The 26,429-nt window shown below is 50.5% G+C and overlaps 1 protein-coding gene across 4 annotated transcripts; it reads right to left on the minus strand.

The window, feature by feature from the left end:
- Positions 1 to 670: 670 nt before the first annotated feature.
- On the minus strand, positions 671 to 24,753 carry KIF18B (kinesin family member 18B). Of its 4 annotated transcripts, none has more exons than XM_082440972.1 (16): positions 22,084 to 24,753; positions 12,066 to 12,392; positions 11,000 to 11,157; positions 10,559 to 10,663; positions 10,241 to 10,351; positions 9,962 to 10,159; positions 9,470 to 9,646; positions 8,794 to 8,868; positions 8,543 to 8,643; positions 7,964 to 8,150; positions 7,474 to 7,601; positions 4,208 to 4,413; positions 3,430 to 3,518; positions 2,394 to 2,480; positions 1,822 to 1,907; positions 671 to 1,483 (listed from the first exon to the last, which is right to left on the minus strand). In XM_082440972.1, the coding sequence occupies exons 2-16, from the start codon at positions 12,382 to 12,384 to the stop codon at positions 1,300 to 1,302; spliced, it is 2,211 nt and encodes a 736-aa protein (XP_082297098.1). In that variant the 5' UTR covers positions 12,385 to 12,392; positions 22,084 to 24,753; the 3' UTR covers positions 671 to 1,299. The 4 variants fall into 4 exon arrangements, with proteins under 4 accessions (XP_082297098.1, XP_082297097.1, XP_082297096.1 ...); XM_082440971.1 differs by having other exon boundaries at positions 2,394 to 2,483; positions 22,084 to 24,752; XM_082440970.1 differs by having other exon boundaries at positions 3,430 to 3,955; positions 22,084 to 24,752.
- Positions 24,754 to 26,429: the final 1,676 nt, after the last annotated feature.

Raw genomic sequence — 26,429 nt, forward strand, 5'->3', positions numbered from 1 at the left:
CTCCCCTCTGTGCTCTCCACTCCTCCAAAAAGGCATGGAAACTGAGCGGGGAGGGGTGCCCCAGGTAGAGGGGGAGGCTGCCCGCCCAGAGCAGCGAGGCCTCATTTGAAATTAGCAGCATTGTTTACACACTACTCACAAAGTGCTAAATGCCTTTTACGTGTCTGTTTTCAGAAGCAATTTAAACACAGACTGCTGGGATTTTGGTTATGCCATTCGTTCATGCAGCCAGCCACGTCTTCCTGGGGAAACAGAGGTAGGCTTGGGTTGAACTGTCACAATCCGAATGAGTGGAGGGGAAAGCCACGAACGGGGGTGGAGGGGAGCTTTCGGAGCTGTGGGAGGAAGATTGCAATGGGTTCCAGCAGGTGGAGGCTCAGCCTGGAGCCTTGTAAGACCTGGGGACCACTAAGACGCTCTCTCTGACGACAGGACTCCTGGCAACCCACACCCAGGCTGTAGGAGGATGGACCAGGCCTCCAGGGGTGATAGCTTCTTCACCCACTAAGGAGCAGGGGCCCTTAGCAGAAGGTGGGGCTGCAGAGTAAGGGACAGGGCTCACCTGTAAGGATGGAGGAGGAGGCAGAGGGGGGATGTTTTTTATACTCAGAAGTTTCTTGAAGAGGAGGAAGGGGTTGCTATCCTACCTAGGTGTACAGAGAGAAACACCAAGGATGGAGATGGTTTATTAATAATTATAATAAAAAAAACTATATCTATACATGTGTATATATATATATGCAGAACTAAAGGATCAGAGGATATAAACCCAAGTATTAACAGCTCTTATGTCTAGATGGTAGCATTAAGGTTTATACTTCTTCTTACACGGAGTGTGTATCCTGTTTACAATAGGGTAAAAATGATAAACTCTATTCATTTGGAAATCAAGGCACCACCATCACCTGCATCATCGTCAGGACTGTGGCATGGGGTTGGGGCTCTTGCTCCAGGCTGGGGGGATGGGGCTGAAGACGCCTTCCTCTCAAAGCCAGGAAGAGCCAAGCTGGGACTCCCTCATGCCCCCATCCCATGCTCACCCCTCCTCAACTGCACAGCGGGCATCACTGTGCAGAGCCCTGTGTTAGATGGCGGGTGGGCAGCAAAGCCCCCAAAAAGGAGGGTGTTATAAACTAGGGGGGAATGATGGCAGCACCCTTTAAAATAGCAATATGTTAAAACTCACAAATGAATAAATACACGCTGAGAAGCTGAGTGTAACAAGAGGTTAATGAAGAGGGCGAGTAGCAGAATGAACGTCTGGGGGAGGACTGTTAATAAAGGAAGAGGGTGTTGGCATTAATTGCTCCGAGCCGAGGAAGGCAGGTCAGGGCTCCTGGTGCAGGCGGCTCCAGGGACCAAGAGGGGATGGGCGGTCAGGACACCTTGGCGGAGCAGCTCCCAGCTGACAGCGTTCCCCCAACCCCCAACAGTTCCTTCTGGCTCCTCTGGTTGCCAGGGGAGTGGGGACTGGAGGGGGGCTCTGCAGGCCAGTTAGATGAGGGGAGGCAGGGAGGAAGGAGAAAAGTGAGGCTGTATCCCACCGTTCCCTTCCCCCACCCCATCCCCCATCTCTCTCACCAGGGTCCCTGAGGTGCTGGGAAGTACCCCATGCCCTCCTCTCACCTGTCCCCGCCTACATTTTTTTTTTTTTGTCGGCTTGCGGGATCTTAGTTCCCTGACCAGGGATTGAACCTGGGCCACCGCAGTGAACGCGCCGAGTCTTAACCACTGGACCGCCAGGGAATTCCCTCCCCTCCTACTTCTTGTCCCCATCTGCCACTGTGACCCAGAGCATCCCTGCCCCCAAATGCCAGTCACCTGGGATTGCCAGGGGCCCAGCTGGCCTCTTCAAGGTGCTGCTGGGGAGGCGGGCGATGCGGCTGTGGCCACGGGAGATGGAGGAACTGCGGGACGGAAGGAAGGAAGAAGGGGGGAAGGTCATGGCCAAGCCTCTGGACTACGGGGGGCGGTGGGGGTGGGAGGGTAAGAGCTAGACACTGAGCCTTGGGAGCAGGGGGAGGCTGAACACCAGTAGGACCTGAGGGTGGGAGAGGCAGCAGAGGGAAGGGGAGCTGAGTGGGGTTTGGGAGGGAAGTAGAGGTGAGGGGTGGGTAGTCCACTCCCTGGATTACCCAGTGAACACTGAATGTCCCCCTCATGGAGAGAGGGTCTGTGGCCTTTACCGAAGGAGGGAGACATCTCTAATATAATCCTGTAATAGTAAGAACCCAGGGAACCTCAGACAACCAGACGCTGGTCCTGCTCACAAGACCCCCTGCTACTGGCTCCAAGGGGTCTAGAGACACACGCAGCGCCTGTAGTTGGCCCGGGCGTCCACTGCCCTGGTGACGGCTCCTTCTTTTCCTCCTCCCACACCTCCCCAGCCTCACCTCACAACGCGCCTCTTCTTGCGAGCTGAGGTCCCAGGGAAGGAAGTTGCCGGCTCGGGGCCCTTCATGGTGAACAGGTGCCTGGGTCCGCTGGGGAGGGAGGAGGATGAAGGTGGCACATCAGGAGGGAACCAGAAAAGGGTGCCAGCACCTCCCGCTCCGGCGCCCGGCTTGCGGGGCAGGGAGGTTAGACACGATGACCGCTGAGGTTTCTTCCTCCTAAGCGGTGGACTCCTCTCCCTGCCTCACTCGGCCCGGGCTGACAGCTGAGTGACAGGCCTGCTCTGGGAGAACATCCAGGTGTCAGTTTCTGGCGCGTCTGGGGAACTGGAGTTCAGACAGTTTCACCCTTCCACCTGCCTGGCTCTGAGCCTGATCCTGAGAGGGGGTTCGGGCTGTGGGAGAGGTGGGGGGAGCAGTGGGCAGCCTGCCACCCTCGGCCTCCCGAGTCCAGGTCAGTCTGCTGCTTGTTCGCGGCCTTGGACTGTCCTGAGCTGGTGGCTGCTCCCCCTCCCTGCCACGCGGGAAGAAGCCGAGGGTGAGAGCATCTTCCCACTGAAAAATGCTGAATAAAGTTTTCTCAGGATGCCCTTCCCAGTCCCAGATGCTGGGCTGGAGGGTGAAGTCTGGGGTGGAAGTGGTAGAAACAGGTATTTCTCAGTGGGATACAGAACTCAGACCAGGCCCAAGTGATGGGGCCCAAGGAACAGAGTGGGCTGGGCACCCCATGTTAGTTCCTCCTCCCTGCTGACCCTCCCTGTAGGGGGCGCCTGTGAGCTACTCATGGGCATGTCACAAACCAGCACAGAGCTGGCGGCTTTGAAGTGTAGATGGACAAGGCAGGGCCTGGAGAGAAGCAGCGCCTCCAAAGAAACGGCACGTTCTGCTCTCCTGGGCCTGGATGCTGGTCAGACCAAAGGGAAAGAGATGCAGTGTCCCAACTCCAAGAGCGTGCTGTCTTCCGTTCCCCTGGGCAGCACCTCTGTCCCTTGCTGACCCCTGACCCCCCTGCTGGGAGGCCAGAAGGGAGACCCACCTGGGGATGAAGGGCTGATCCAGCCTGTTCAACTCCTGGGGGACATTGTCCCAGCCAATGCATTCGTGGAAGCCCAGCTTTGAGGGGGTCTCCTCGGAGAGATCAAAGGTGGCGTTGAGGTCCCGTGCGGGCAGGGCCAGAGGGGTGGAGCAGTTCTGCAGAGCGGAAGGGCCCAGGGGCACCCGGCTTTTGATGACTGTGGCTGGGCAGAAGTGAGGGGAATGGCAGGGGGAGGAGGCCCGTCCCCCCGTGGGGGTGATGGGCCCACACGGAAGCCGAGCCTCAGGCGGGGTCCCCCTCCTCAGGCAGGGCAAGAGGGACTGGCGCTGGCGTTTGGTCCCGGGCTTCGGGCCTGGGGGGCTGTCTGGCTCCAAGGGGCTCGGTCTCCTCCTTTTCTTCCCTGTGGGCCGTCGGGATGCCTGAGCTGAGGTGCGGTCAGGCCTGGGTGGGACCCCGAGAGCGTGTATGAGGCCACTCAGTTGCCTTGCCATGGTCCGGGTCACAGGGCCGGAGTATCCTGGAGACTCTGGGCAGAGAGGAGGGTGCTGAGGGGAGATCAGGGATTGGCCAGAAGGAAGGAGACTTTGTAGAATTTGGGGAGAGAGACACGGGACAGGCAGGAGCCCCTGACTCCTCGGGTCTGCGTGACCCCTGGGGCCTCTCTGTGCAGAAGTCCATGATCCTAGGGGTCCAGTCTCTGACCGAACCATAACCCAGCACCCGGGGCCCCAGCCACCCCTTGGCACCAGAAGACAGGCGGAGCAGGGCTGAGACTCACTTGACTCTGAACGTAGCTCCTGAGCCAGAGGTGACCCCCTGGCCGGGCCAGGCTCCCCGGTGGCCTCTGCTCCAGGCTCAGTGTTTTCCTCTTGTACCAGCTGCTGCAGCATCTCGAATTCTGCGATCATGTCAGGGGTCAGGAGGTTGGCTGCTTGGAGCAGGGAATACTGGCGCTGGGCCAGGCACAGCACCCTCAGAGCCAACCTGGAACAGAGGGAAGGGGATCCCCACCCCGCCTCAGACCTGCCCGGAGGACCCAGCCCCAGGGCTCCAGGTGTGGTGCGCAGCGCACGTGCACTGGCCCTCCCGGACTGCCTGGCCGGCCTCATCACCCTTCCAGCTGTGCTGAAGACCAAGGCTGGCGGAGATGACCCCGGTAATGGTGGGCGGCTTCACCCACTCAACATGTCCCCTGACAAAGACAGTACTTGGGAAGTAGGGAAAGGGCACTAAGTGGCCTTGGACTCGGAAGGTCTGAGTTTCCTCTGAGCTCTGCCACCTACAAGTGCTGTGATCTTAAGTCCACTTCCCAGAGGGGCAATGGGAGGTAGCAGAGAAGAGCCAGGCTCAAGTCAGACTAACAGCTCAAAACCCGGCTCCAACACGGCCCAGCTGCGTGACCCTGGATCACCTCTTACCCTCAGTGTCCACATCCCTAAAATGAGGTCAACACACACAGCCACCTCACAGGGTTGCTGGGGAGATGAAATAGGTTATTTTATTTAAAAAATTTTTGGCAGTGCCCGGCAGATTGCCGGATCCTAGTTCCCTGACCAGGGATTGAACCCGGGCCCTCAGTAATGAAAGCACAGAGTCCCAACCACTGGATTGCCAGGGAATTCCCCTAATGGGTTATCTTAGATATAAAGTGTTTAAAGAGTACTTGGCACATACCCAGCACTATAAGGTTAGTTAACTGTTGTTTTCTATAATAGTAATAATAATAATGCCATCTACCTTGTTAGGATAATAAGAGATTAAATAAGATAGGCCATGTTGATCTTGGTTCTGAGGAGACCCTCAAAAATGCATTCAGTCTGCTCTTTCTATTTAGTGATTGGGATCCTGAAAGAGTATGTGTGTATTAACACATACTTCACATGCACTGAGGGGCTATTTAAAGGAAATTACGAAGGACACCCCTGGTGGCGCAGTGGTTAAGAATCTGCCTGCCAAGGCAGGGGGCACGGGTTTGATCCCTGGTCTGGGAAGATCCCACATGCCGCAGAGCAACTAAGCCCGTGCGCCACAACTACTGAGCCTGTGCTCTAGAGCCTGTGAGCCATAACTATTGAGCCCGCGTGCCACAACTACTGAAGCCCGCGCACCTAGAGCCCGTGCTCCGCAACAAGAGAAGCCACCGCAACGAGAAGCCCGCGCACCGCAATGAAGAGTAGCCCCCGCTCGCCGCAACTAGAGAAAGCCCGCGCGCAGCAACGAAGACCCAATGCAGTCAAAAATAAACAAATAAATAAATTTATTTAAAAAAATATATATGTAAAAAATTAAATAAAGGAAATTATGAGGGTAATGTGATTATTGATGTTGTAAATTTAGATTCTAAGAAAGCAAATTTTCCTTCTGTGAGGCACACCCATGATAAAAGGATAAACAGTTTTCTCGGTGGGGATTATTCATGGCAGTCATTTATCCCTGGGTAGCATTTACCTGCCTGGACATCTCTGAGCCCACTCCTGTGTCCTCAGTGTGTGCTCAGGGAACCCAAACTCATTTTATAAAGCAGCCTCAAGGCCTTTTTGAAAGAAGGCAGGATATAAATTAAAAAGGACACAGCAGAAACTCATTCTGTATCTGCCTGAGCCACACATTATATGAAAATTAGACTGAGAAAAGTGGGAGTCTGGGGAGAAAACCACTGGCCTGGATGTCAGATGACCCAGGTCTGGTCCTGTCCCTCTTGCCGTGTAGCCCCCGCAGACAGGGGAGTCGGTCTATATCATGGGTTTTCAATTCAGGTTTCAAGAAGCCCATCAGAGGACATTTTTAATGGAACAGCTCTGCTTTATCTGTTCTACATATTAGACCTCAGCATAAGATTTCAATTGAAGACAGGGCTTTGCGGCTAAAAAAAAATTCTGAAAAACCACTGAACTGGAAAATCTAAAATCTACTCAGTGCCCTGGTGGTCTAAGATTCTAAATTCTAAGGCCAAAGCAAAATTATTTTCGATTATCTGGTTGTTAGGTTGTTTTCAAGCATGGAGAAGATCTAGAATGTTCTGCAGCCCCTGATACTTGGGGTCTTCCATCACAGTTTATTAGTATCTATTATTAACTCTAAGAAGTAAGGAAAACAAGGACCATGATGCCCAAATCGCAGCCAAGTTTGAAGCAATTTGTCAGAAACCACAAAATCAGAGGCAAAGCAGAAATGAGAACCCTGGTGTCCTAGCAACGCGGGACTCCAGGCAGAGAGACCCTGAGTCATCAGTGGGAGTCCATGGTCGTTCCCTGGGGGCCAAGGGGACATCCCGCCAGTGCATCCCTGCCACTCCAGGGCCCCGGGGAGTCGGCAGCAGGAGACAGATAATGAGCCGCTGATTACTCAGGCTGCAGCATTTTTTGCTGAGTCGGGAACAGGCACTCCCCAACAAGAAATAAAATTAAACAGGCCCTTCTGTCCGGAAGCTTTAAATACACTGCTTAGTGTGAAGCGTGCTGGGGAGGGAGGTGTAGGGTTGGCAGCAGCAAAGCTAAGTGGCAGGGGATTTATGTTCTGGGGGCACCTCTCTATTAAGCACGGAAAGAATGGCCCAAAAGCCATTTCTCTTTGGGTTTGTATTTACTTCAGAGGAGAAGAGCAGCAGTCAATCTGTTGATGAAGACACGACGAACACCTGACTCAGGAAAGCTGTCCCTTGCTCAGCTGCTGCCCAGCTTCTCCTGGCAGCTGTCTCCTTGCTGAGCACAGGCAGCTTGGCCTTCAGACTGGAAAGCAAAGCACTAGCCCAGGCAGCCCTGCCCTAGCTCGGTGTTTGCCAGCTGTCTGGATGGAATTTGGTGTTTTGCTTCCCTCCTGTTGGGCTGCCAGCTACGCGGAGTAATAAATAGAGAGGATGCTACGTAAACAGAGTAGGTGATAATATCAAATTGTTGACAGCAGGTAAGGGACAATATTGATGAGAAAAGACTTGCCTCTTTAACTAGAGCAGAAACAGAGCTTTTGTGATGTACTTAGCGCCAACTCCCACCCCAGGAGGCCTGGAACCCATCACCTCCTGCATTGGAGCAAGAAGATACCTACTGCTTAGAATGGTCCCTGCCCAGGTTCTGTGGTGGGAGGTGGTCCACGACTGGCTTGGGCTGCAGGGTCAGGTCGGGGGAGCCGGGCAATGGGTGTTTGAGGTTCTGTGCTGGCACCTGGATTGGAACCTAGAGAGGAAGGGAGTCACAGGTCAAGGGCCCAGGAGGGCCTCCCTCGCTTTACGTGAGCAGCTCCTACAACCCGTCCCTCCTCCTAGAGTGGGAATGACAGCTCCTGGAACGACCAGGTCCTGGTAAGGGCTTTTTCTCTCCCAGTCCCCGTGCTCCCTCCCTGCTCCCCTTCTGTTAACACTCAGCCTCCCCACTTCCAGACACACAGGATCTGACAGACTAGTTCTTCCTGCGCAGGATCTGAAAGCCTCCTAATGACTGAGGTGTAAGACATCCAGGTAGAGAAGCTGGGACTGAAGGGACCCTGTGAGTTGGGGGTGGGGCATTTCTTTCAATATTCCACCAGCTCCAAGTCTTACCTCCTCAGCCGGACCTTCGTCCTTGTCCTCTGGGGGCTGCTCCCTGTCTGAAGAGTTCCCTTCCACGACCTTCTCCACCTGGGCCTCTGTCCCCAGGCTCTCCTCTTGAAGGACTGCCGACCCTGGGTGTAGCTCTGGGGTGCAGGGCTGGCTGGGGAGGCGGGATGGCGAGGGGCAGCTGGGAAGGCTAAGGGGGAAAGGAGAGGTTTGAAAGGCGGGAAGCAGGGGCAGGTGGGAAAATCAGGGAGGGAGCAGGATCTCTGTGGCTCCAGGTCTATAAGGGGTGGATGCTTGGGTAACAAGAGGGCAGTAGCTGAGGGTGGGAGAAGGAGTCAGGGATTTTCTGGTTTAGGAAACAATGACACCCGCCCCTTAAATGCACCTTCTTTTGAAGAGTAGATGCTGCTTATATAGGCTGGGGTGTGATTTACTCCTTTGACATAGACCATTCTAAGTGACAATCAGTGTGCCGGGCAGTGAGTAGGAACCCCTAACCCCAGATGCCAGAACAGAAGCGAGGAGTCCTAGCCCTCCAGAAGCTGGAGAAAGGATGGGGCACGTAGGGGCGACAGAACTCACGGTTGATGTGGAGGGCCCGCTTTGGGGGACCGTGAGGAGTCCTGCTGCGGGGCCTGGGCTCCTGCCTCGTACACTCGGAGCTTCTCCCTCAGGGCGGCCACCTGGAACAGAGCAGCCCAGCCCCTCAGAGCCCCGGGTGAGCACAGGAGGCAAGGGGCAGGCAGAGCGCCCTGGCCGCACGCCAGTGGTCCCGTCCTGCCCCCGAGCCGGGTGCCCTGCCTCCCGGCCAAGCTCCCCAGGCAGCTCCTCACCTCAGCCTGGAGCTGCTGGCAGATGGTGGCGTACTGGCTGATGTGACAGTCCAGGCTGATCACGTTGCTCTTCAGCTGAGATGGGGGCACAGGGGAGAGATCTGTTTGTTCATTCAAAGCCGCTTTCGGCAACCACTTCCAGCGGCCAGACGCCACGCTAGGCACACCTCACTCACATTCCCGAGACCCACCCTCACGACTGAGGGAACAGGGAGGCCAGTGGCAAGAGGAGAGCTTGCCTTTGAACCCGAGACCACGGCTCCCTGACCGATATGCTCTCCCCAGGCCAGGGGCTTTGCAGCAGTGGCTCCTGGAGCACCAGGGCTCCCTGGAGGAGGCGGGGGAAACCGGGCAACCCTGCTTTTATCTGTGTTATATGTTGTTTTGCCAAAAATATGGGCCTGCCGCTAAAAACAAGCCTGACAAAGATCACTGGCTGATACTCGGCCACTCCCTTCCGTTGCCTCCCTCTTGAGAAGATTCTGCCTCAATCATCCCAGTGCTGTGATATTTTAAGGACGAGGACTCTGTCACTTCTTCCCTCGGCCTTGCGGGAACGCTTGCTCCAGGTACCAGAGGAAGCCAGTGGGTCCTGTCCCCTCCTCCTCCCAGCCTGGGGGCTCCCCCGACACCCCTACACCCCCGCTCCAGGGTGGCCGTCCCAGCTGGCACGCACCGAGAGTTTGATCTCCTTGGCCCGGTCGGCATACTTGAGGGTGTTGTAAGTGTCCTCGTAGGCCAGGCTGGAGGGGCTGATGGCAGCGATCATCACCGTACGGCAGTTGCCCCCGATGGAGTCCTTGAGTAGGCGGGTCAGCTTGCTGTCCCGGTAGGGCACGTGAGACTTGCGGCCCTGGGGACAGTGGGTGGGCGTGGAGTGAGTGTCTGGACTACACAGACCCAGGCTAGACTCGGTAGCCTTTGCTTTTTTTTGTTTGTTTGCTTGTTTTGTTTTTGTTTTTTTGACCCCGCTGCTGGGCTTACAGGATCTTAGTTCTCTGACCAGGGATTGAACCCGGGCCACTGGAGTGAAAGCACCGAGTCCTAACCGCTGGACCACCAGGAAATTTAGACTTGATAGCTTTTGGCCCAGGGCTGGAGGGAGGGACCCTTGGCTCAGGCACTGGGTCGCTGTCCCGGGGAGGAGCCTGGCTCCGTGTAGCTTTACCTTTGCGTCGGCCAGGGCGTTGAGGACGTTGATGAGGGCCAGCAGCGAACGGTTGATGCTGGCTCCCTCCCGCAGCCGCTCCCCCTTGGCGTGGGTGCTGGACGCCCGCTCCGAGCCAGCCAGGTCAATCAGGCTCATCTTGGCCACCCGAAGGGCCTGGGTCAGACCTGGGATCCGGTCCTGCTGCTTCACGAAGATCTGGGGGCAGATGGCAGGGGTGAGGGGGCACTGGGCACCAGGAGCTCCAGCTTCAGGCCCTGGCCTGTGACCCCTCCTCACCTGGAAGATGGCATGGGAGCGGGAGGACGTAGCGTTGACGTCAGTGGGGTGCTGCGTGCGGTTACGGTTCCCCCTGGTCAGCATCCCCAGCAGCTGCTCAGCTGAGGTCGGCTACAGAGGAGATGTGCAGGAAGGGGGCTGTGGTCTCCCCAGTGGGGACTTTTCCCCCAAGAGAAGGGCTGCTCTTCAGGACCAATGTTACCCCCTTGCTATCACCACCACTGCCCCAGCAGGATCCAAGACATCCCCAAACTGCCCGGTGAGGGGATCCCGGAGGACCAGTGGGGCTGCTCGTCCCACCTGAGCCCAGCCCCTTACCTGGTGGAAGGAAAGTCCTTGCACCACCACCCCCTTGTCGGGGTCCTCACGGATGGCAAGGGGCCCCTTGGGCTCCAGGAGGTCGTGGATCTGCTCATTGTACACCTGAGGAGAAAGGAAGCCAGGGAGAGACCTGAGGGAGAGGCTGCTCAAGAAGCCTCTCCCCTAGGGGCTGGGGAGAGCTGAGTTGCTGGGTCAGGGAAGCATGATGAGACACGCCGTGGTGAGTGGCACCTTGCTGGATGATGTCAAATGATGAGTAGGACAGGCGGGGTCAGTTCACACACAGTCTCTCTTGGAGCTGTGTCCACCCTCTGGGCCCCCGTCCGCCCACTCCCTACCACCCTCTCCCCCTCCTGCTTACTCCACCCAACTCCCTCTTTAGGTGGTTGTGAGAATGAGGGATGGGGCCGCCCAGTCCTGGGGTGCAAACAGCCCTACCTCCTGGTAGCTGATGAGCACCTCGAGTCTCTTCTCCTCCCGGCAGGCCTCGAGCCTTCTGTACAGTTCCATGGTGGTCAGGTACATGATGCCGGGGTCCCCCTCTCTTCCCAGCATGGTGTGTGTCTTCCCGGCCCCAGTGGCCCCATAGGCAAACACTACAGAAGACAGAGTAGGGAGTAGGGTGGCGGCAGGGCCAGATCCACCTTCTCTAGGGGCTCCCCCAGTGCATTTCCATCCGGTCAGCCCTTCCCTTCTCCCCGAGCCCCGCTCCTTCCTTCCACATGCGCGGTTCCACTGCTCCCTCCCACCCACCCACATCCCCTACGTTCCCAGCTGTTGAGTTCTCCGTGTCCATTCCTGGTGCCCCTGTAGGCTTGTGGATTTGAGGGCAAAGGGGTCTCCACTATGGGTGGGAGTTTATCCTTTCCTCAGGGAAGCCTTCTCCAGCCTGGGTAGCTTCCTCTGTGGAAGGCCCACAATTTTCCCTCATATCACTTATCTTGGTTTTTTTTTTTTTTTAATAAATCAGCATATTAGGGGATATTATTATTTATTATTATTATTTTTTTAGCTGTGTTGGGTCTTCGTTTCTGTGCGAGGGCTTTCTCTAGTTGCGGCAAGCGGGAGCCACTCTTCATCGCGGTGCGCGGGCCTCTCACTATCGTGGCCTCTCTTGTTGTGGAGCACAGGCTCCAGACACGCAGGCTCAGTAATTGTGGCTCACGGGCCTAATTGCTCCACGGCATGTGGGATCTTCCCAGACCAGGGTTCGAACCCGTGTCCCCTGAATTGGCAGGCAGATTCTCAACCACCGCGCCACCAGGTAAGCCCCTTATCTTGGTTTTTAACCACACACTTGTGGGTGTGATTTTGTGATGTGTTTTCTCCCAGTTCTAGACTGTAAGCCTCACGAATACAGGAACGCTGTCTGCCTGATCTGCTATTGTATCCCGTGGCCCAGTGGAGTGGCCCACACACGAGAAGAATGAATGGGGGGCCCACAGAGAATGCACGGCCGGAGCCCTCCTCAACCAGTGCCCAGCAGAGGGGGAGACGGGCTCACCTGAGCAGTTGTAGCCCTGGAGGAAGCTGTCCAGGATGCTGTGGGTGGTGTGATGGAACACGTCCTGTTGGGTGGCCGCCTCACCAAAGACCCGGTCAAAGACAAACGTCAGGTCTTTGCCCTTCTTCTTGGGGCCATCATGGACGCTGCCCCATTTCAGGCCAAGGAAGCCCCCATCGGGCTCCTCAGGGTCAAACACCAGCACCCGTTCATCCACCACCTGAACCACAGGCCGCCGCTGACTCTCCAGTTCCCTCGGGGTGGGGGGCCGCACTCGCACCACGACCTGCACCATGCTGTTTTCCACCGCCATCACCATGGCAACACCTGGGCGGAGACATGATGGATATGAGGACCAATCTGTCCCAGGCCTGACCAGGTGCCCTCAGCCTAGCACTCAGGGGCCTTCTCCCACCTCCTCCTCAACAGCTCAGTTCCATTTTATACCTCAAGAGAATATTGATGCCAGCACCAATTACTGACAAATATCTTTCTCATCTGAAAGACCATCTTTGTCATATCCAATGACTGTATTTTTTTCGGAGGCCTATTCTGGGCTTTCTATTATGTTCCACTAATCTGTCTATTCCTGTGGCAGCACCACAGTTTCCACTCCATTCCTTTACAGTTGCTTCTTATCTAGCAAGGCAAGACACCCCTCCCAACCCCAGCTTTCTTTTTCATGATTCTCTTGGCTATTTTCAGTCATTTATTCTATTCGACTTTAAGAACATTTTATCAATTCCATCCCCATCCCAGAACCCCCCCGCAGAAAAAACCTATTGGGATTACAATCAGAATTATATTAAATTTACATATTTATTTTATATTAAATGTTTACATACAAGAACATGGCTATTACCTTTCTATTTGTTCATGTATTTTTTATATCTTCAGATAGTTTCTATAATTGTCCTTTTAATACAATTCTTAAGTACTTTATTGCTCTTATGAATGGAACACCTTCCCTATTTCCAGGTGCTAATATGGAGAAACATGATTGATTAAAAAAAAAAATTATTTATTTATTTGGTTGTGTTGGGTCTTAGTTGTGGCAGGCGGGCTCCTTACTTGGCTCCTTAGTTGTGGTATGCAAACTCTTAGTTGCGGCACCCATGTGGGATCTAGTTCCCGGACCAGGGATCGAATCCGGGCCCCCTGCATTGGGAGCGCGGAGTCTTAACCACTGCGCCACCAGGGAAATCCTGAAACATGATTGATTTTTATTTATTTGCCTTATACCCACCACCCTCAAACTCTCTTATTTTTATTATTATTATTATTATTATTATTATTATTATTTGGCCGTGCCACGAGGCTTGTGGGATCTTAGTTCCCTCACCAGGGATTGAACATGGGCCCTCAGCAGTGAAAGTGCGTAGTCCTAACCACTGGACCACCAAGGAATTCCCTCAAACTCTCTTATTGACTCTAAGTGCTTTTTATTAGAGCTTATTGAGTTTTCTGAGTATACAATTATGTATCAGAAAATAATTTTTTTTACCTTTTCTTCTCCATACTTATACCAAATATTTCATATGTTGTCTACTGTATTCCCTAGAACTTCCAAAACAATGTTGAATGATAATAGGCATCTCTGTATTGTTTTTTAAAAATAAATAAATGTATTTATTTATTTATTTATTTTTGGCTGTGTTGGGTCTTTGTTGCTGCACGTGGGCTTTCTCTAGTTGTAGCGAGCGAGGGGCTACTCTTTGTTGTGGTGCGTGGGCTTCTCACTGTGGTGGCTTCTCTTGTTGTGGAGCACGGGCTCTAGGCACGTGGGCTCAGTAGTTGTGCCTTGCAGGCTCTAGAGCGCAGGCTCAGTAGTTGTGGCGCATGGGCTTAGTCGCTCCGCGGCATGCGGGATCTTCCTGGACTAGGGCTCGAACCCGTCTCCCCTGCATTGGCAGGCGGATTCTTAACCACTGCGCCACCAGGGAAGTCCCCCTGTAGTGTTTTTGATCTTAAAGGAAATGGCTTTAGTGCTTCACTATTTATTTATTTATTTTTAAAATTTATTTTATTTATTTATTTATTTTTGGCTGTGTTGGGTCTTTGTTGCTGCGCATGGGCTTTCTCTAGTTGCGGCGAGCAGGGGCTACTCTTCGTTGCGGTGCGCGGGCTTCTCATTGCAGTGGCTTCTCTCGTTGTGGAGCACGGGCTCTAGGCACATGGGCTTCAGTAGTTGCGGCATGCGGGCTCAGTAGTTGTGGCTCACGGGCTCTAGACCACAGGCTCAGTAGTTGTGGCACACGAGCTTAGTTGCTCCACGGCATGTGGGATCTTCCCGGACCAGAGATTGAACCCGTGTCTCCTGCATTGGCAGGCGGATTCTCAACCACTGTGCCACTGGGGAAGCCCTGCTTCACTATTTAGATATTGATTTTGGACAAATAGTCATTATCATATTAGTAATTTCCTCTGTTCTTATTTTACTCAGAGTTGTTATCAGGAATGTCTTGAACTTTATCTAATGCTCCTGCAGCATCTTCTGATATGTTTACATGTTTTTTCTCCTTTATTTTGTTGATGTGGTAAATTATTTGATATTATTCTTGGCATCAAAGCAACCATGCATTCTTGAAGAAAAATCCTACTCTGGCCATACTGAAGTTTCCAATTTTCAAATGGTCAAATGTGTCAACCTTTTTTTTTATTGTTTTTATGTCATATTTAAGAAGACGTTCCTTCCCTAAAATAATAAACACTTTTCTTATATTTCTAATACTTTTCCTTTCTTACATTTAGATCTTTATCCAGATGGAATTTATTTGTGTGTGTGAATGATATGAGGATATTCCTAAATATCTTTTCTTTCCAAATGGCAGGCAACTATCTTAAGATCATTTATTAAATAGTGCATTCATTCTCCACTAATTTATTTATTTATAAAATTTTATTTATTTATTTATATTTATTTTTGGCTGCATTGGGTCTTCGTTGCTGTGCGCGGGCTTTCTCTAGTTGTGGCGAGCGGGGGCTACTCTTCGTTGCGGTGCGCAGGCTTCTCATTGAGGTGGCTTCTCTTGTTGCGGAGCATGGGCTCTAGGCAAGCGGGCTTCAGTAGCTGTGGCACGTGGGCTCGTTAGTTGTGGCGCATGGGCTTAGTTGCTCTGCGGAATGTGGGATCTTCCTGGACCAGGGCTCGAACCCATGTCGCCTGCATTGGCAGGCGGATTCTTAACCACTGGGCCACCAGGGAAGTCCCCCCCACTAATTTAAATGCCACATTTAACATAACTAAATTTTCATATAAACATGAATTTGTTTTGTGAGTCTCCATTCTGATCTACTGAAATGTCTATTCCTTTTCCCATAACTCGTTGTAATTATTGTGGTTCTATAATATATCACCTTATTGTTCTTTTTCTTGGCTATTCTTGGGCATCTTGTCTTGTGCATGATTTTAGAATCAGCTTATGAAGCTGATTCTATGAAAAATCCTGCTAAGATTTTAATTGGGATTATTTTGAATTTATAGATTAATATGAGAATTGGCATCTTTACAGTATGAAGTCTTCCCATCTAGGAATATTGTATCTCTTTTCATTATTCACAACCTTATAATCTTCAGTAAAATTTTATTGTTTTCCTCACATGAGTTTTGTACATTTCTTCATAGGTTTATTACTAGTTACTGTACAGTCTTTGTTATATTGTAAATAAGCTCTTTTTAAAATTACATTTTCTAATTCATTTTGACAGAACATAGGAAAGCTACTGATTTCTGTATGCAGATCTTGTATCTGGCCACATTGTTGAACACCCTTATTAGTTCTAACAGATGGTCATTGATTCTCTTAGATTTTTCAATTAAATGATGATACAGTTTGCAAATAATAACAGTTACTTTCTATTTTTAGCTATTCTATATTTAGTTCCCCACCCACCACTACCCATTAGGAATGGGTGCTAAATTTTATCAAATGCTTTTTTGGCACTTGCTGAGATGATCACACAGTGTTTCCTCTTTAGTGTGTTAATGTAGAGGGTGACATGGGTAGATTTCCTAATATTGCCCTGGTAGTAGTCCCAAAAGCTTATTTACCTATTCTCTCTTGAATTCCCCTCAGACCTCTCTCGCCTTTCATTTCACCTTCAAGCCAGCCTACCAAAGGTAGAGATGGAATTTCTGGAATGCAGTAGTCACAGATATCTTGGAAAAGTTCAGCCCAAGTCTAGGGATATGTTAACAGGGGTAAGAAACAGGGGACTGTTCCTGGGGGATAGGAATAGATGAATGCTTTCCTAGGAAAGATGAGGTCCCACTGATGGGTCACAATTACCAGGGTCATTCAGCAAAGAAACATGGGATTTCTACCTAAAACTCCAGCAAACAACTCATTTTTTCCTTGGGGAATGAGGCAGAATTGAGTTGATTTCAAACTCCTGTCCTTCACCCCCAAACTTCTTAATTTCTTCCCCACACAAAACAAAGGAGAGATGTCGACCAATAATCATCTTTTTACTTGTGTGTAATTAATTCTATTCCTGTCCCAGCAATCAGCTCATCATAATAATAAACATAACAGGTAAGTGCCCACTCTGTCAGGGACTGTTCTAGGCGCCTTACACGTTTCACCTCCTTTCAACCCCATCACGACCCCACGTGATAGATATTATTATTATAATACTCATTTTTCAATGAGAAAATTGAGACAGAGAGGGTTAAGCAACTTGCCCAAGATCCCAGTGGTAGTAAGTGATGAATCCTGGTTCCAACCCAGGCAGTCTGACCATAGAGCCTGCTATACTGCCGTGTAATGACGTTATATATTACACACTCATGATCACATTGTTGTAATAGTCCCTTATGTTTCTATAATAATTATAATCCCTTTTATGTAACTAGCATTATGTATGCTGCAAACGCTTTCGGATAAATAGACTAGACCTGATTTTCAACACTCAGAATTCCTGTCTCCCATCCTCGCAATCCCACCCCCAGGGAACCCCACTCTTTTTTTTTTGGCTGCGCCTCACAGCTTGCAGGATCCTAGTTCCCTGACCAGGGATCGAACCCCTCGGCCCTCGGCAGTGAAAGCATGGAGTCCTAACCACTGGACCGCCAGGGAATTCCCAGGAACCCCACTCTTGTGACCAGGAAAGTGAAGGCAGAGGGTGCCTGGTCCCACCATCTGAGCCTACACTGTATTAGCTGAGTTGGAGCTACAGAGCAGCTTAACATTCAAAGCAGGAAATTAAAAAGGGCACTGGCAGCGGAGTGCGCCTAACCTTTACAGTTCCCTCCTCTCTGCCTCCTGAGGGCCAGTGAGGCCGACTGTTTGCCTAATGAGATGTTTTCCTTCTCCCTGAGACAGTGCTGAGGGTGTGGGATGGGAGGTGGGGGCGGGTAGGGTGACACTTGGCATGGCCGCAGTTAGGACACCTGGGTCCTGGTCTCTGCTTTGCCTCTGACTGGTGGGGAGGTCTTTCCACCAGCCACACCACGTTGATGTCACATCATCTGCCTTCGAGAGCCAGAAAGAACAGCTACCAATCTGCTCCTGCCCCAGGGGGATGGGAGATTAATGAGAGAACGTTTGTCAAGTTTACTTTGATCCTCGGTTGGAAAGAGCTTTTCAGCCCAAAGTACAAGGGAGATGATTCTTTAATAAGATCTTCAGGGTTCTGAGCCAGCCACAGTCATGTCCTGTTTCTAACCTGGGGCAGCTCATTAAAACCCGGAGGCTAGTTCGCTGCGGAGCCGAGGCTGGGAAGCCAAGATTCAGTTGTTTTCAGGGTAGCCTCCTCTGCCCATCCTCACAGGGACAGAGAGAACAAGCCCAAGATGCTCAGAAGCCCCTGGAGAAGAATTTTTGAGGACTTGAGGGGGGTCTGCCTGCAGACATTGGGAGCTCGGAAGGCAGGGAAAGTGCCTAGCCCTTGGGTGTTGTACTTTTATATAGCGGTTGCTGTGGTCCCCTTCATTGCTCCTTCACAACAATCATACACTGTGTTTCTTGTCCTTACGCTCCAAGAGAGCAGGACCCTCTTCTGATATGGTCTGTGCACCCCAGATCCTAGGAGCCAGATCCAGCATGCAGTAGATGCTGTATAATATTTGTCCTATGAATGAATAGAGGCCAGAGAAAAGCAGTCTGAAGCCAAAAGCCTAAAAATAACTACAATTATAGCTAACATTTATTGAGCACTTACTTTGTGTCAGGCACTATGCTAAGTGCTTTACAAGTGTTTTGTTTATCTTTCACAGCAATCTCATTCTGCAGTTATTGATACATTTGTTACATCCCTACTCTGCAAAGGAAACTGAGGCTCAGGAAGGAAATTGTCTCATGGATGGTAAGTAGCAAGGCCAGAACTTGACTTTGTTCTGTCATCAGAGGCGCTACTCTTCATCCTAGCCTGCTCTGCCTTCTACCTGGGCTTTTGTAGCTCTTAATTCCCCTCACCTTAGTACCCACAGAAAAACATCCAAAGATGGCTGTTTCTTTCTATGGGTGGTAGCAAAGAGGAAGGAGCTGTGTTCTTTTGTTTTATAAATAGACAATCATAAGGCTGTAACTAATGATAGTTTTGTTTATTCCTTTCTAATCAATTTTATTTATTTTTCTTGTCTTATAGCTCTGGCTAGGACCTCAGGTACAATACTGAAAGCAGCAATAGTGAGCAATCTTGTCTCTTTCCTGCTTTCATTTTGCTCTTTGTTGGTTTAAGGAAATTTACCTCTATTTCTAGTTTACCACTGAAAAAAATCATAAATGGTTATTGAATGCTATTTCTGTACCTAATGGCATATGTTTTCTCCTTTAATCTGTAAATGTGTAAATTGTATTAATAGATCTTCTATTGTTAAACTATTCTCACATTCCTGGGATAAACCCAATTTAGTCATAATGCATTTTTTAAAAATACATCACTGGGGCTTCCCTGGTGGCGCAGTGGTTGAGAATCTGCCTGCCATTGCAGGGGACACGGGTTCGAGCCCTGGACTGGGAAGATCCCACATGCCGCGGAGCAACTGGGCCCGTGAGCCACAATTACTGAGCCTGCGCGTCTGGAGCCTGTGCTCCGCAACAAGAGAAGCCGCGATAGTGAGAGGCCCGCGCACCGCGATGAAGAGTGACCCCCGCTTGCCGCAACTGGACAAAGCACTCGCACAGAAACGAAGACCCAACACAGCCATAAATAAATAAATAATTAATTAAAAAAAAAAAAAAACATCACTGGCTTCTGATTGCTAGTATTTTATCTAAGATTTTTACAACTACATTTATAAAAGAGATTGGCTTGAAATTTTCTTTGCCTCATTTTTGGTATCACAAAATAGACTGGGGACTTCCCTGGCGGTCCAGTGGTTAAGACTCTGAGCTTCCACTGCAGGAGACACGGGTTTGATCCGTGGTCAGGGAACTAAGATCCTGCATGCTGCCCGGCACCCCGCCTCCCCCCCAGAAATAGACTGAAAATGTTTTCTTCCTTTCTTTCTTTTTTTTTAGAAGAGTTTCTGTAAGATTAGAATCATTTCAATTGCCTGTATATTTTTGGTGGGTTTTTTGATGTGTGTGAAGGTAGATTTTTTTTTTTTAATTATTTATTTATTTATTTTTGGCTGTGTTGGGTCTTCGTTTCTGTGCGAGGGCTTTCTCTAGTTGCGGCAAGCGGGGGCCACTCTTCATCGCGGTGCGTGGGCCTCTCACTATCGCGGCCTCTCTTGTTGCGGAGCACAGGCTCCAGACGCGCAGGCTCAGTAATCGTGGCTCACGGGCCCACTTGCTCCGCGGCATGTGGGATCTTCCCAGACCAGGGCTCGAACTCGTGTCCCCTGCATTGGCAGGCAGATTCTCAACCACTGCGCCACCAGGGAAGCCCTGAAGGTAGATTTTAAACTAATTAAGTTTCTTCAGTAGTCCTAGGTTTGTTCAAAATTTCCATAGCTTCTTTTTTTTTAAATTTATTTATTTTATTTTATTTATTTTTGGCTGTGTTGGGTCTTCAATGCTGCTTGTGGGATTTCTCTAGTTGCGGTGAGTGGGGGCTACTCTTTGTTGTGGTGCGCGGGCTTCTCATTGCGGTGGCTTCTCTTGTTGCGGAGCACGGGCTCTAGGCATGCGGGCTTCAGTAGTTGTGGCACACGGGCTTAGTTGTTCCGTGGCATGTGGGACCTTCCCGGACCAGGGATCGAACCCGTGTCCCCTGCATTGGCAGGCGGATTCTTAACCACTGCACCACCAGGGAAGTCCCTTCCATAGCTTCTTGAATCAGTTTAGGTAAGTTGTTTTTCCTAGAAAATTGCCCAAAAACATCATCAAAAAGATTTCCCATTGAAGTCTTTCTCTCTCTTTTAATCTTTCAGTAACCAAAGTTATGTCCCTATTTTCATTCCTAAGGTCATTTTTCCATGTTTCTTTTCTTTTTTTCTTAATCAATATTACCAGAGGTCTCACTTTTTTATTAGTCTTTTCAAAGATACAGCTTTTGGCTAAGTTAATCATCTATATTATATAGGAAAATTCTATTTCATTAATTTTTGCTCTTAACTTCTTTTATTTTCTACACTTTAATTCTGTTGTTCTGTTCTATCTTATTAAAATTGAATATTTGCCTCACTTTCAGCTTGAAAAAATACATGTTCTAATGTAAGCCTTTAAGACTACAAATTTCCCTCTAAGTATTCTCTAACTGCATTCCCCACATTTAATAAATAGCATTTTCACTGTTTCATGCTAATTACATTTTAATTAGAATAATGATATCCTATTTGACTGAGTTATTTAAATTTTTTTTTTTAAAAATCCAAACGTGGGTTTGTTTCTTTTTCTTCTGTATTTTAAACTTAATTGCTTGTGGAAATAGAATATGGTTTGTACAATACTCTGATAACTGTTTAGATTTGCTCTGTGGCCAGATAGAGACAATTTTTATTAAGATCTCTAAAAATATGCTACTGGCATACTTTTTTTAAAAAAAAGGTATAAAATGGAGCTGGGTTGGTTAATATAAAACCAACAAATTGAGACACTTTAAAATCTCTCTCTGATGGTGGGGGAATTCAATCATGAAATAGGCAGAGAAGGACTGGATAATTTGGTAGTTGTTTGAAGCATGGACTGTGTGACTGGAGAGGAAAGAGAATAGTGATAAGACTGGAGAAAGCAGTGTAATATCCACAAGAAGCTCATACAGAAAAGTTTTGTGGATGTTCTCCTCTTAGCTAGGCTTAACTTCTCTGTTTCTTAACCTGTAAAATGTAAATATTAGTATCTATTCCATTGGGTTGTTGTGAGGATTAAATGAGTTAACTCAAACCTGGTAAGTGCTCAATAAATGTTAGCCATCATTATTAGAATTGATATGACATACTAGCATTTTGCCCCCTACCAGAAGAACCAACATCTGCAGTAAAATCCCCTATTTTCCTTGACACAGACCAGGCTTATCTTTCCTGTGTCACTTCAGTACCTTAAAGGGTCAAAGCTAAGAGGAAAGGCATCCTAGGAACAGTAGCAGAAGACCTGGTTTTCCGTAATGCAGATCTTCTTTCATTCTTTCCTTTATTCAATCAAATATTTACTGGGTTCCCCAGTAACTAAGTTACGGCCCCCGGCACAGCTCTGCAATCAGTTCTGCACAGATGTGCAGCGAGGGTCTTAGCTACTCCTTACAGATGTGCAGAGAGTCCCACGTCTCCAGTTCTAGTGCGCGGGAGGACCCAATTCTTTCTTACGTATGAGCAGGGGTACCTTTCCCAGAGCGGATGTACAGAGGGCTGGGCCCGGGTGCAGACTTGAGGGCCCAGTCTAGGTCCTGTACAAATAAGCAGAGGCTCCCGATCTCCCGTGCAGGTGTGGAAGGAAGGGCCTTCTCCCCGCACCTCCGCCCACCCTGTTCGGAAGGGACCGCCCGGGACCTGATGGGTCTTCACGCTGCACCTCCGTGTCCCGCACAAAAGAGGCCGGGCTCCGGCTTCCGCCGCCGTCAGCAGCTGGGTCCGCCCGTCCAGACCTGAGCGCAGGAGCCCGCGGGGCCGCCTCCGTCGTGGGCCAGCGCTTACCCTTCGTCGGTTCCACGCCGCTGGTGTCGCTCCTCGCTGCCGGGTCCCGCCGCAGCAGACAGGAAACCCTGACTACCGGAGAGCGCCGCCCCCCAAGCACCCGACCGGCGCCAACCTCCGGTCCGCGCGGAGTGTTCAAATTAGCCGGGTCGGCTCATCGGCGCTTGCCATTGGTCACCGCCCGCATGGCTGATTGGCTGTTTCCTAAGTAACAGTGTACTGCTCCGAGGTGGCGGGAGTTGTCAACAGTGCGCTTGCGCACTCCCCTTTCCTGCTTGCTGGAGGTTTGAGGCGGTGTCTCTGAGGCTGGAGCCACCAGACTGACCGGCAGAAACCAGTATGCGGTTGGGGTACGGAGGGGGAAGGGGGGGTTACGGCCTGTCTCAGTTGTCCCTGGGACTGAGTTCATCACCAAATGCAGCAACCAGACATCAAACACGTTTTCAAACCTGCTTTTTCTGTGGGCTAAGTCGGCATCCACTTACCCAAGAAGGGAGTTTCAGCCGCTCTCCAGGGTTTCTTCTCTTCCGCGACCATCCGAAGAATGAACTTCAAGCTTTGATGTGGAGAAACCGGTGGAGGCAGAGAATGGCACCTGCTTGGCTTTGACAGTGCCAGGAGTATCATGGATGGACTGTTGAATATGAGGGGCGGCCCCTTAGGGCACCGCTGGGCAGCAGTGTCTCTATCCTCCACAGCGGTCTGCTGCTTGGATTCTGGTGGGCCACCGTCATGCTGATCCCCAACACCGGGGGTTGTGGACGTGGAAGAGAGAGCCTTGCCCTGGAATCGGAAAGTCTGATTCCAATCCCTATGACTGTATCATTAATTAGTGCTGAGACTGTGGAAGTCACTTCTCCTCCCTGGGTGTCAGTTTCCTCATCTATAAAGTGGGGCAAATATCCTGCCCTTCCTAAGAGCATGGTTGGAAAACCCTCTTAACTTCCAGCATATGTAAGCTTTCTATGAGTCTGATTAGGATGAAACAGCAATGGCTGCCAGGAGTCAGTTGCTCACCACTTTCTAATGATCTGTCCCCACACTGGGACCATGAACAGGTCTGAGGCATGCAAGAAAGCAGGAGGCAAAGTTCCCTGGCTGGCCTGCCATCAAGATAGGAGTGTCACTATTTAATCCCTGGTTGATTTGACCCAAACTCCATTCACCTACCTGGACCTCTACCGCCCTCTATTCAGTGAGCTAGCACTGCTGGTTTGGCGAGAATAAAATGAGACAACCATGCAAAAATGCTGTTATTGTAAAGCTACCAGAAAACCAGGGTATTCTTGCCATCTCCACTACCCAGGAGAAATAAGCTGTTAAAGAATGGCTTCCAGGTTAGGGATCTCCTCCCCCCTCACAGGGATGTGCATTATAACAGAGGTTTGGAGTGTGGTTGAAGGCTTGGGGTGCCCAGGAGACGAGGGGAATAGGAGCCTCTTGTGCCCTGTAAGCCAAGTCTTGCCCTGGTCCTATTCTGACTCTGACAATTACCTGGAGAAGGTGAGGTGAGTCACGGTGAGACCAGGAGCAGAGGCTGGCCCTGCTATGGGCAGTGGAAAGGGGACATTTACTTGCTTGATCATTTGGAGCAAGTCACTTAGCCTCTCAGAGCCTCAGTTTCTGCAGTTATAAAAAAAGAGGATAAAATAATACTTAGCTTGTTACAAAGATTAGAAATAATGTAGGTAAAGCAACTTGCAGACATTCAATGAAGTGGTAATGGGTGTTCTCGTATTCATTCATTCAACAAGTATTTACTGATAAGAGACAAGTAGGCTCAGAGGATAGGGTGGTGAGTGATAAACACTCGCCTCCTACCTTCATAGAGCTTTCAGGCTATGGCAGAAATTGGCCTATTAAACAATGACTAACAATGACATGAGAGATGGGCTATAATGAGAACATCTGAGGGTGTCAGGAGGAAGTGACGTGCAAGCTGAGGTCTGAAGGAGGAGTGGAGCTCGTTTGGTGAGTGGAGCCATTCCTTGGATCTTAAGAGGCCAAGGGAAAAGAATTCTGCAGGTGAGAGAGTCAACCAAGCCCAGTGATGCTGAGAGAGCTTGGTAGGGCCTGGTGAGGCCCACCTTAGTGGACACAAATGGAAAACCCTTGGGCCCTACACCACAGATGCTGATAAGGGGAGAGCAGCCTGGTACTGGTCTAACAAGAACTTCAAAGCATATAACCCAGACGTGAGGGCTGGGTGCAGGATTTTTGCCTTGTCTGGCAGCAGATGTTTCTGGGCTGACATGGCTGGGGGTGTGAAAGGCCACAGGCTCTGTGCTCTTGTGAGGTGTGTGGATGTCTCACTATCTGCAAGTGGCAAGATTTCCAACCCTGGGTGCTCAAAGGAGGCAGAAGGGAGGCATGTCCATTCACCTGTACACTTGTCACTGCACATCTTTGCACCTGGATGTAGCATTCACTGCTTCGGGTGTAGACCAATTTTAAAAGGTCCTTGGAGACTTCCCTGGTGGCGCAGGGGTTAAGAATCCACCTGCCAATGCAGGGGACACAGGTTCAATCCCTGGTCCGGGAAGATCCCATATGCCGCAGAGCAACTAAGCCTATGCGCCCTAACTACTGAGCCCCCGCGCCTCAACTACTGAAGCCTGTGTGCTCTAGGGCCGCGTGCGGCAACTACTGAGACCGAGGGCCTAGAGCCCGTGCTCCGCAACAAGAGAAGCCACCGCAATGAGAAGCCCTCGCACTGCAACGAAGAGTAGCCCCCACTTGCCTCAACTAGAGGAAGCCGTGTTAGGTACTGAGTGAGCCACTTGGAAGATGCTCTCAGTATGGCCTTGGAGATGGCAGATGACTGCTGGGGAAGTCCAGGAAGGCTTCATGGAAGAGCAGGTGTTCTGCAGGCAGCTGAAGTAGCCCAGGGTCTAGCAGACCCATCCCTGGTTCTGGGCAGGCAGGGAGAGGTCTGTAACTCTACTGGCCTAGGCAGTTGTCCTAATGCTGGCTGGGGTTCCTCACTCAGGGAGCAAAGGGGCTTGTGCCCTGGGGGCCTGGGAAGAACTCCTTGAATTTGCCCATTACCGTCTGGGAAGAGGCAGGAACCCCGCCCCTGCACAAGCTGCCCAGGTGGCAGGTGTTATAGGACGTGTCTAGTGATTTAGGGGAGGAAAGACTTCTCTGGCTGGGAGGGAGTGAGATTCAACCCTTCCCCTACTCCAGGGAATGGACAGTCAAGAGAGCTGTTGCCAGAAAGATGAAGCCTGGTGATCTTGGGCAAGGTTTACCTCTCTGTGCCTCATTTTTCTCATCCAAAAAAATGGGTGTGATAATAATAACTACCTTATGAGTGAGATTAAAATGAACGAATACGTGCAAAATTCTTAAAACAGCGCATGGTGCGTAAGCTACTGTTAAAACTTAGTTGTTGATACGGAGATGAGAGTATATTTGTTCTTCCAGCTCCAATATTCCCCAAACCCCTGGACAAAAGAAGAGAAACCCCTCAGCTGCCTGGGTTCTGCCCCCTTCCCTATTCCAAAAAGGACAGCTTCAGCAACAGCTGGGGTGGGGTTGGGATCTCAGATTTTGGAAGGAGACTTGTTGTAAAACCTTTTTGAACATTATATAAGTAAAAAAAAAATAAAATAAAAGTAAGCCTCCCCTTAGTCCAGCTCCCTCAGAGGTAACAGCTGTTAACAGTTGGGGGAGCCTTCCCTGCCTCTCTAATAGCACCGTGTCCTGGATGTATTTATATGATCTCTGTAGGTATCTTGAAGCCCTGGGTGGTTTCTTATCACTTTCTGGCTCCTCCACACTGAGCTAGGGCCTGGCCCAGATGAGGTATTCAGTAATGTTAAAATGAGCAGAGCAAGTGGAGACCAAACAGATGGGTTGGCCAGGTCCTTGGGGGTACCCCTGTGCTCTTACCCCAAATTGGAGGCCACAGAGCAGAACAGTGGGAGAATCCACATTGGAGACTCCATTCTTAATACTTAGCTCTACATCCTGGGTACCTCAGACCAATCTCTCCCCTAGTGCCCCACACTCACTTCGGGTGGGAGAAAACCCAGATGTCTTCGTTTTCTTCAGTGATGATCATCACTGTCCCACGCATTGAAGTGCAGCCAAAAGAATTTTATTTTCATTTTTATTTATTTATTTGGCTGTGTCGGATCTTTGTTGCGGCCTGTGGGATCTTTTGTTGTGGTGCGTGGGCTTCTCTCTAGTTGTGGCACGGACTCTGGGGCCCACGGGCTCAGTAGTTGCAGGGCGCAGGCTCTCTAGCTGTGGCACCCAGGCTCTAGAGCGCACGGGTTTAGTTGCCCTGTGGCATGTGGGATCTTAGTTCCCCCACCAGGGATTGAACCCGTGTCCCCTGC

The sequence above is a fragment of the Balaenoptera physalus genome (genome assembly GCF_965194825.1).
Source record: "Balaenoptera physalus genome assembly, chromosome: 20".
Taxonomy (NCBI): Eukaryota; Metazoa; Chordata; class Mammalia; order Artiodactyla; family Balaenopteridae; genus Balaenoptera; species Balaenoptera physalus.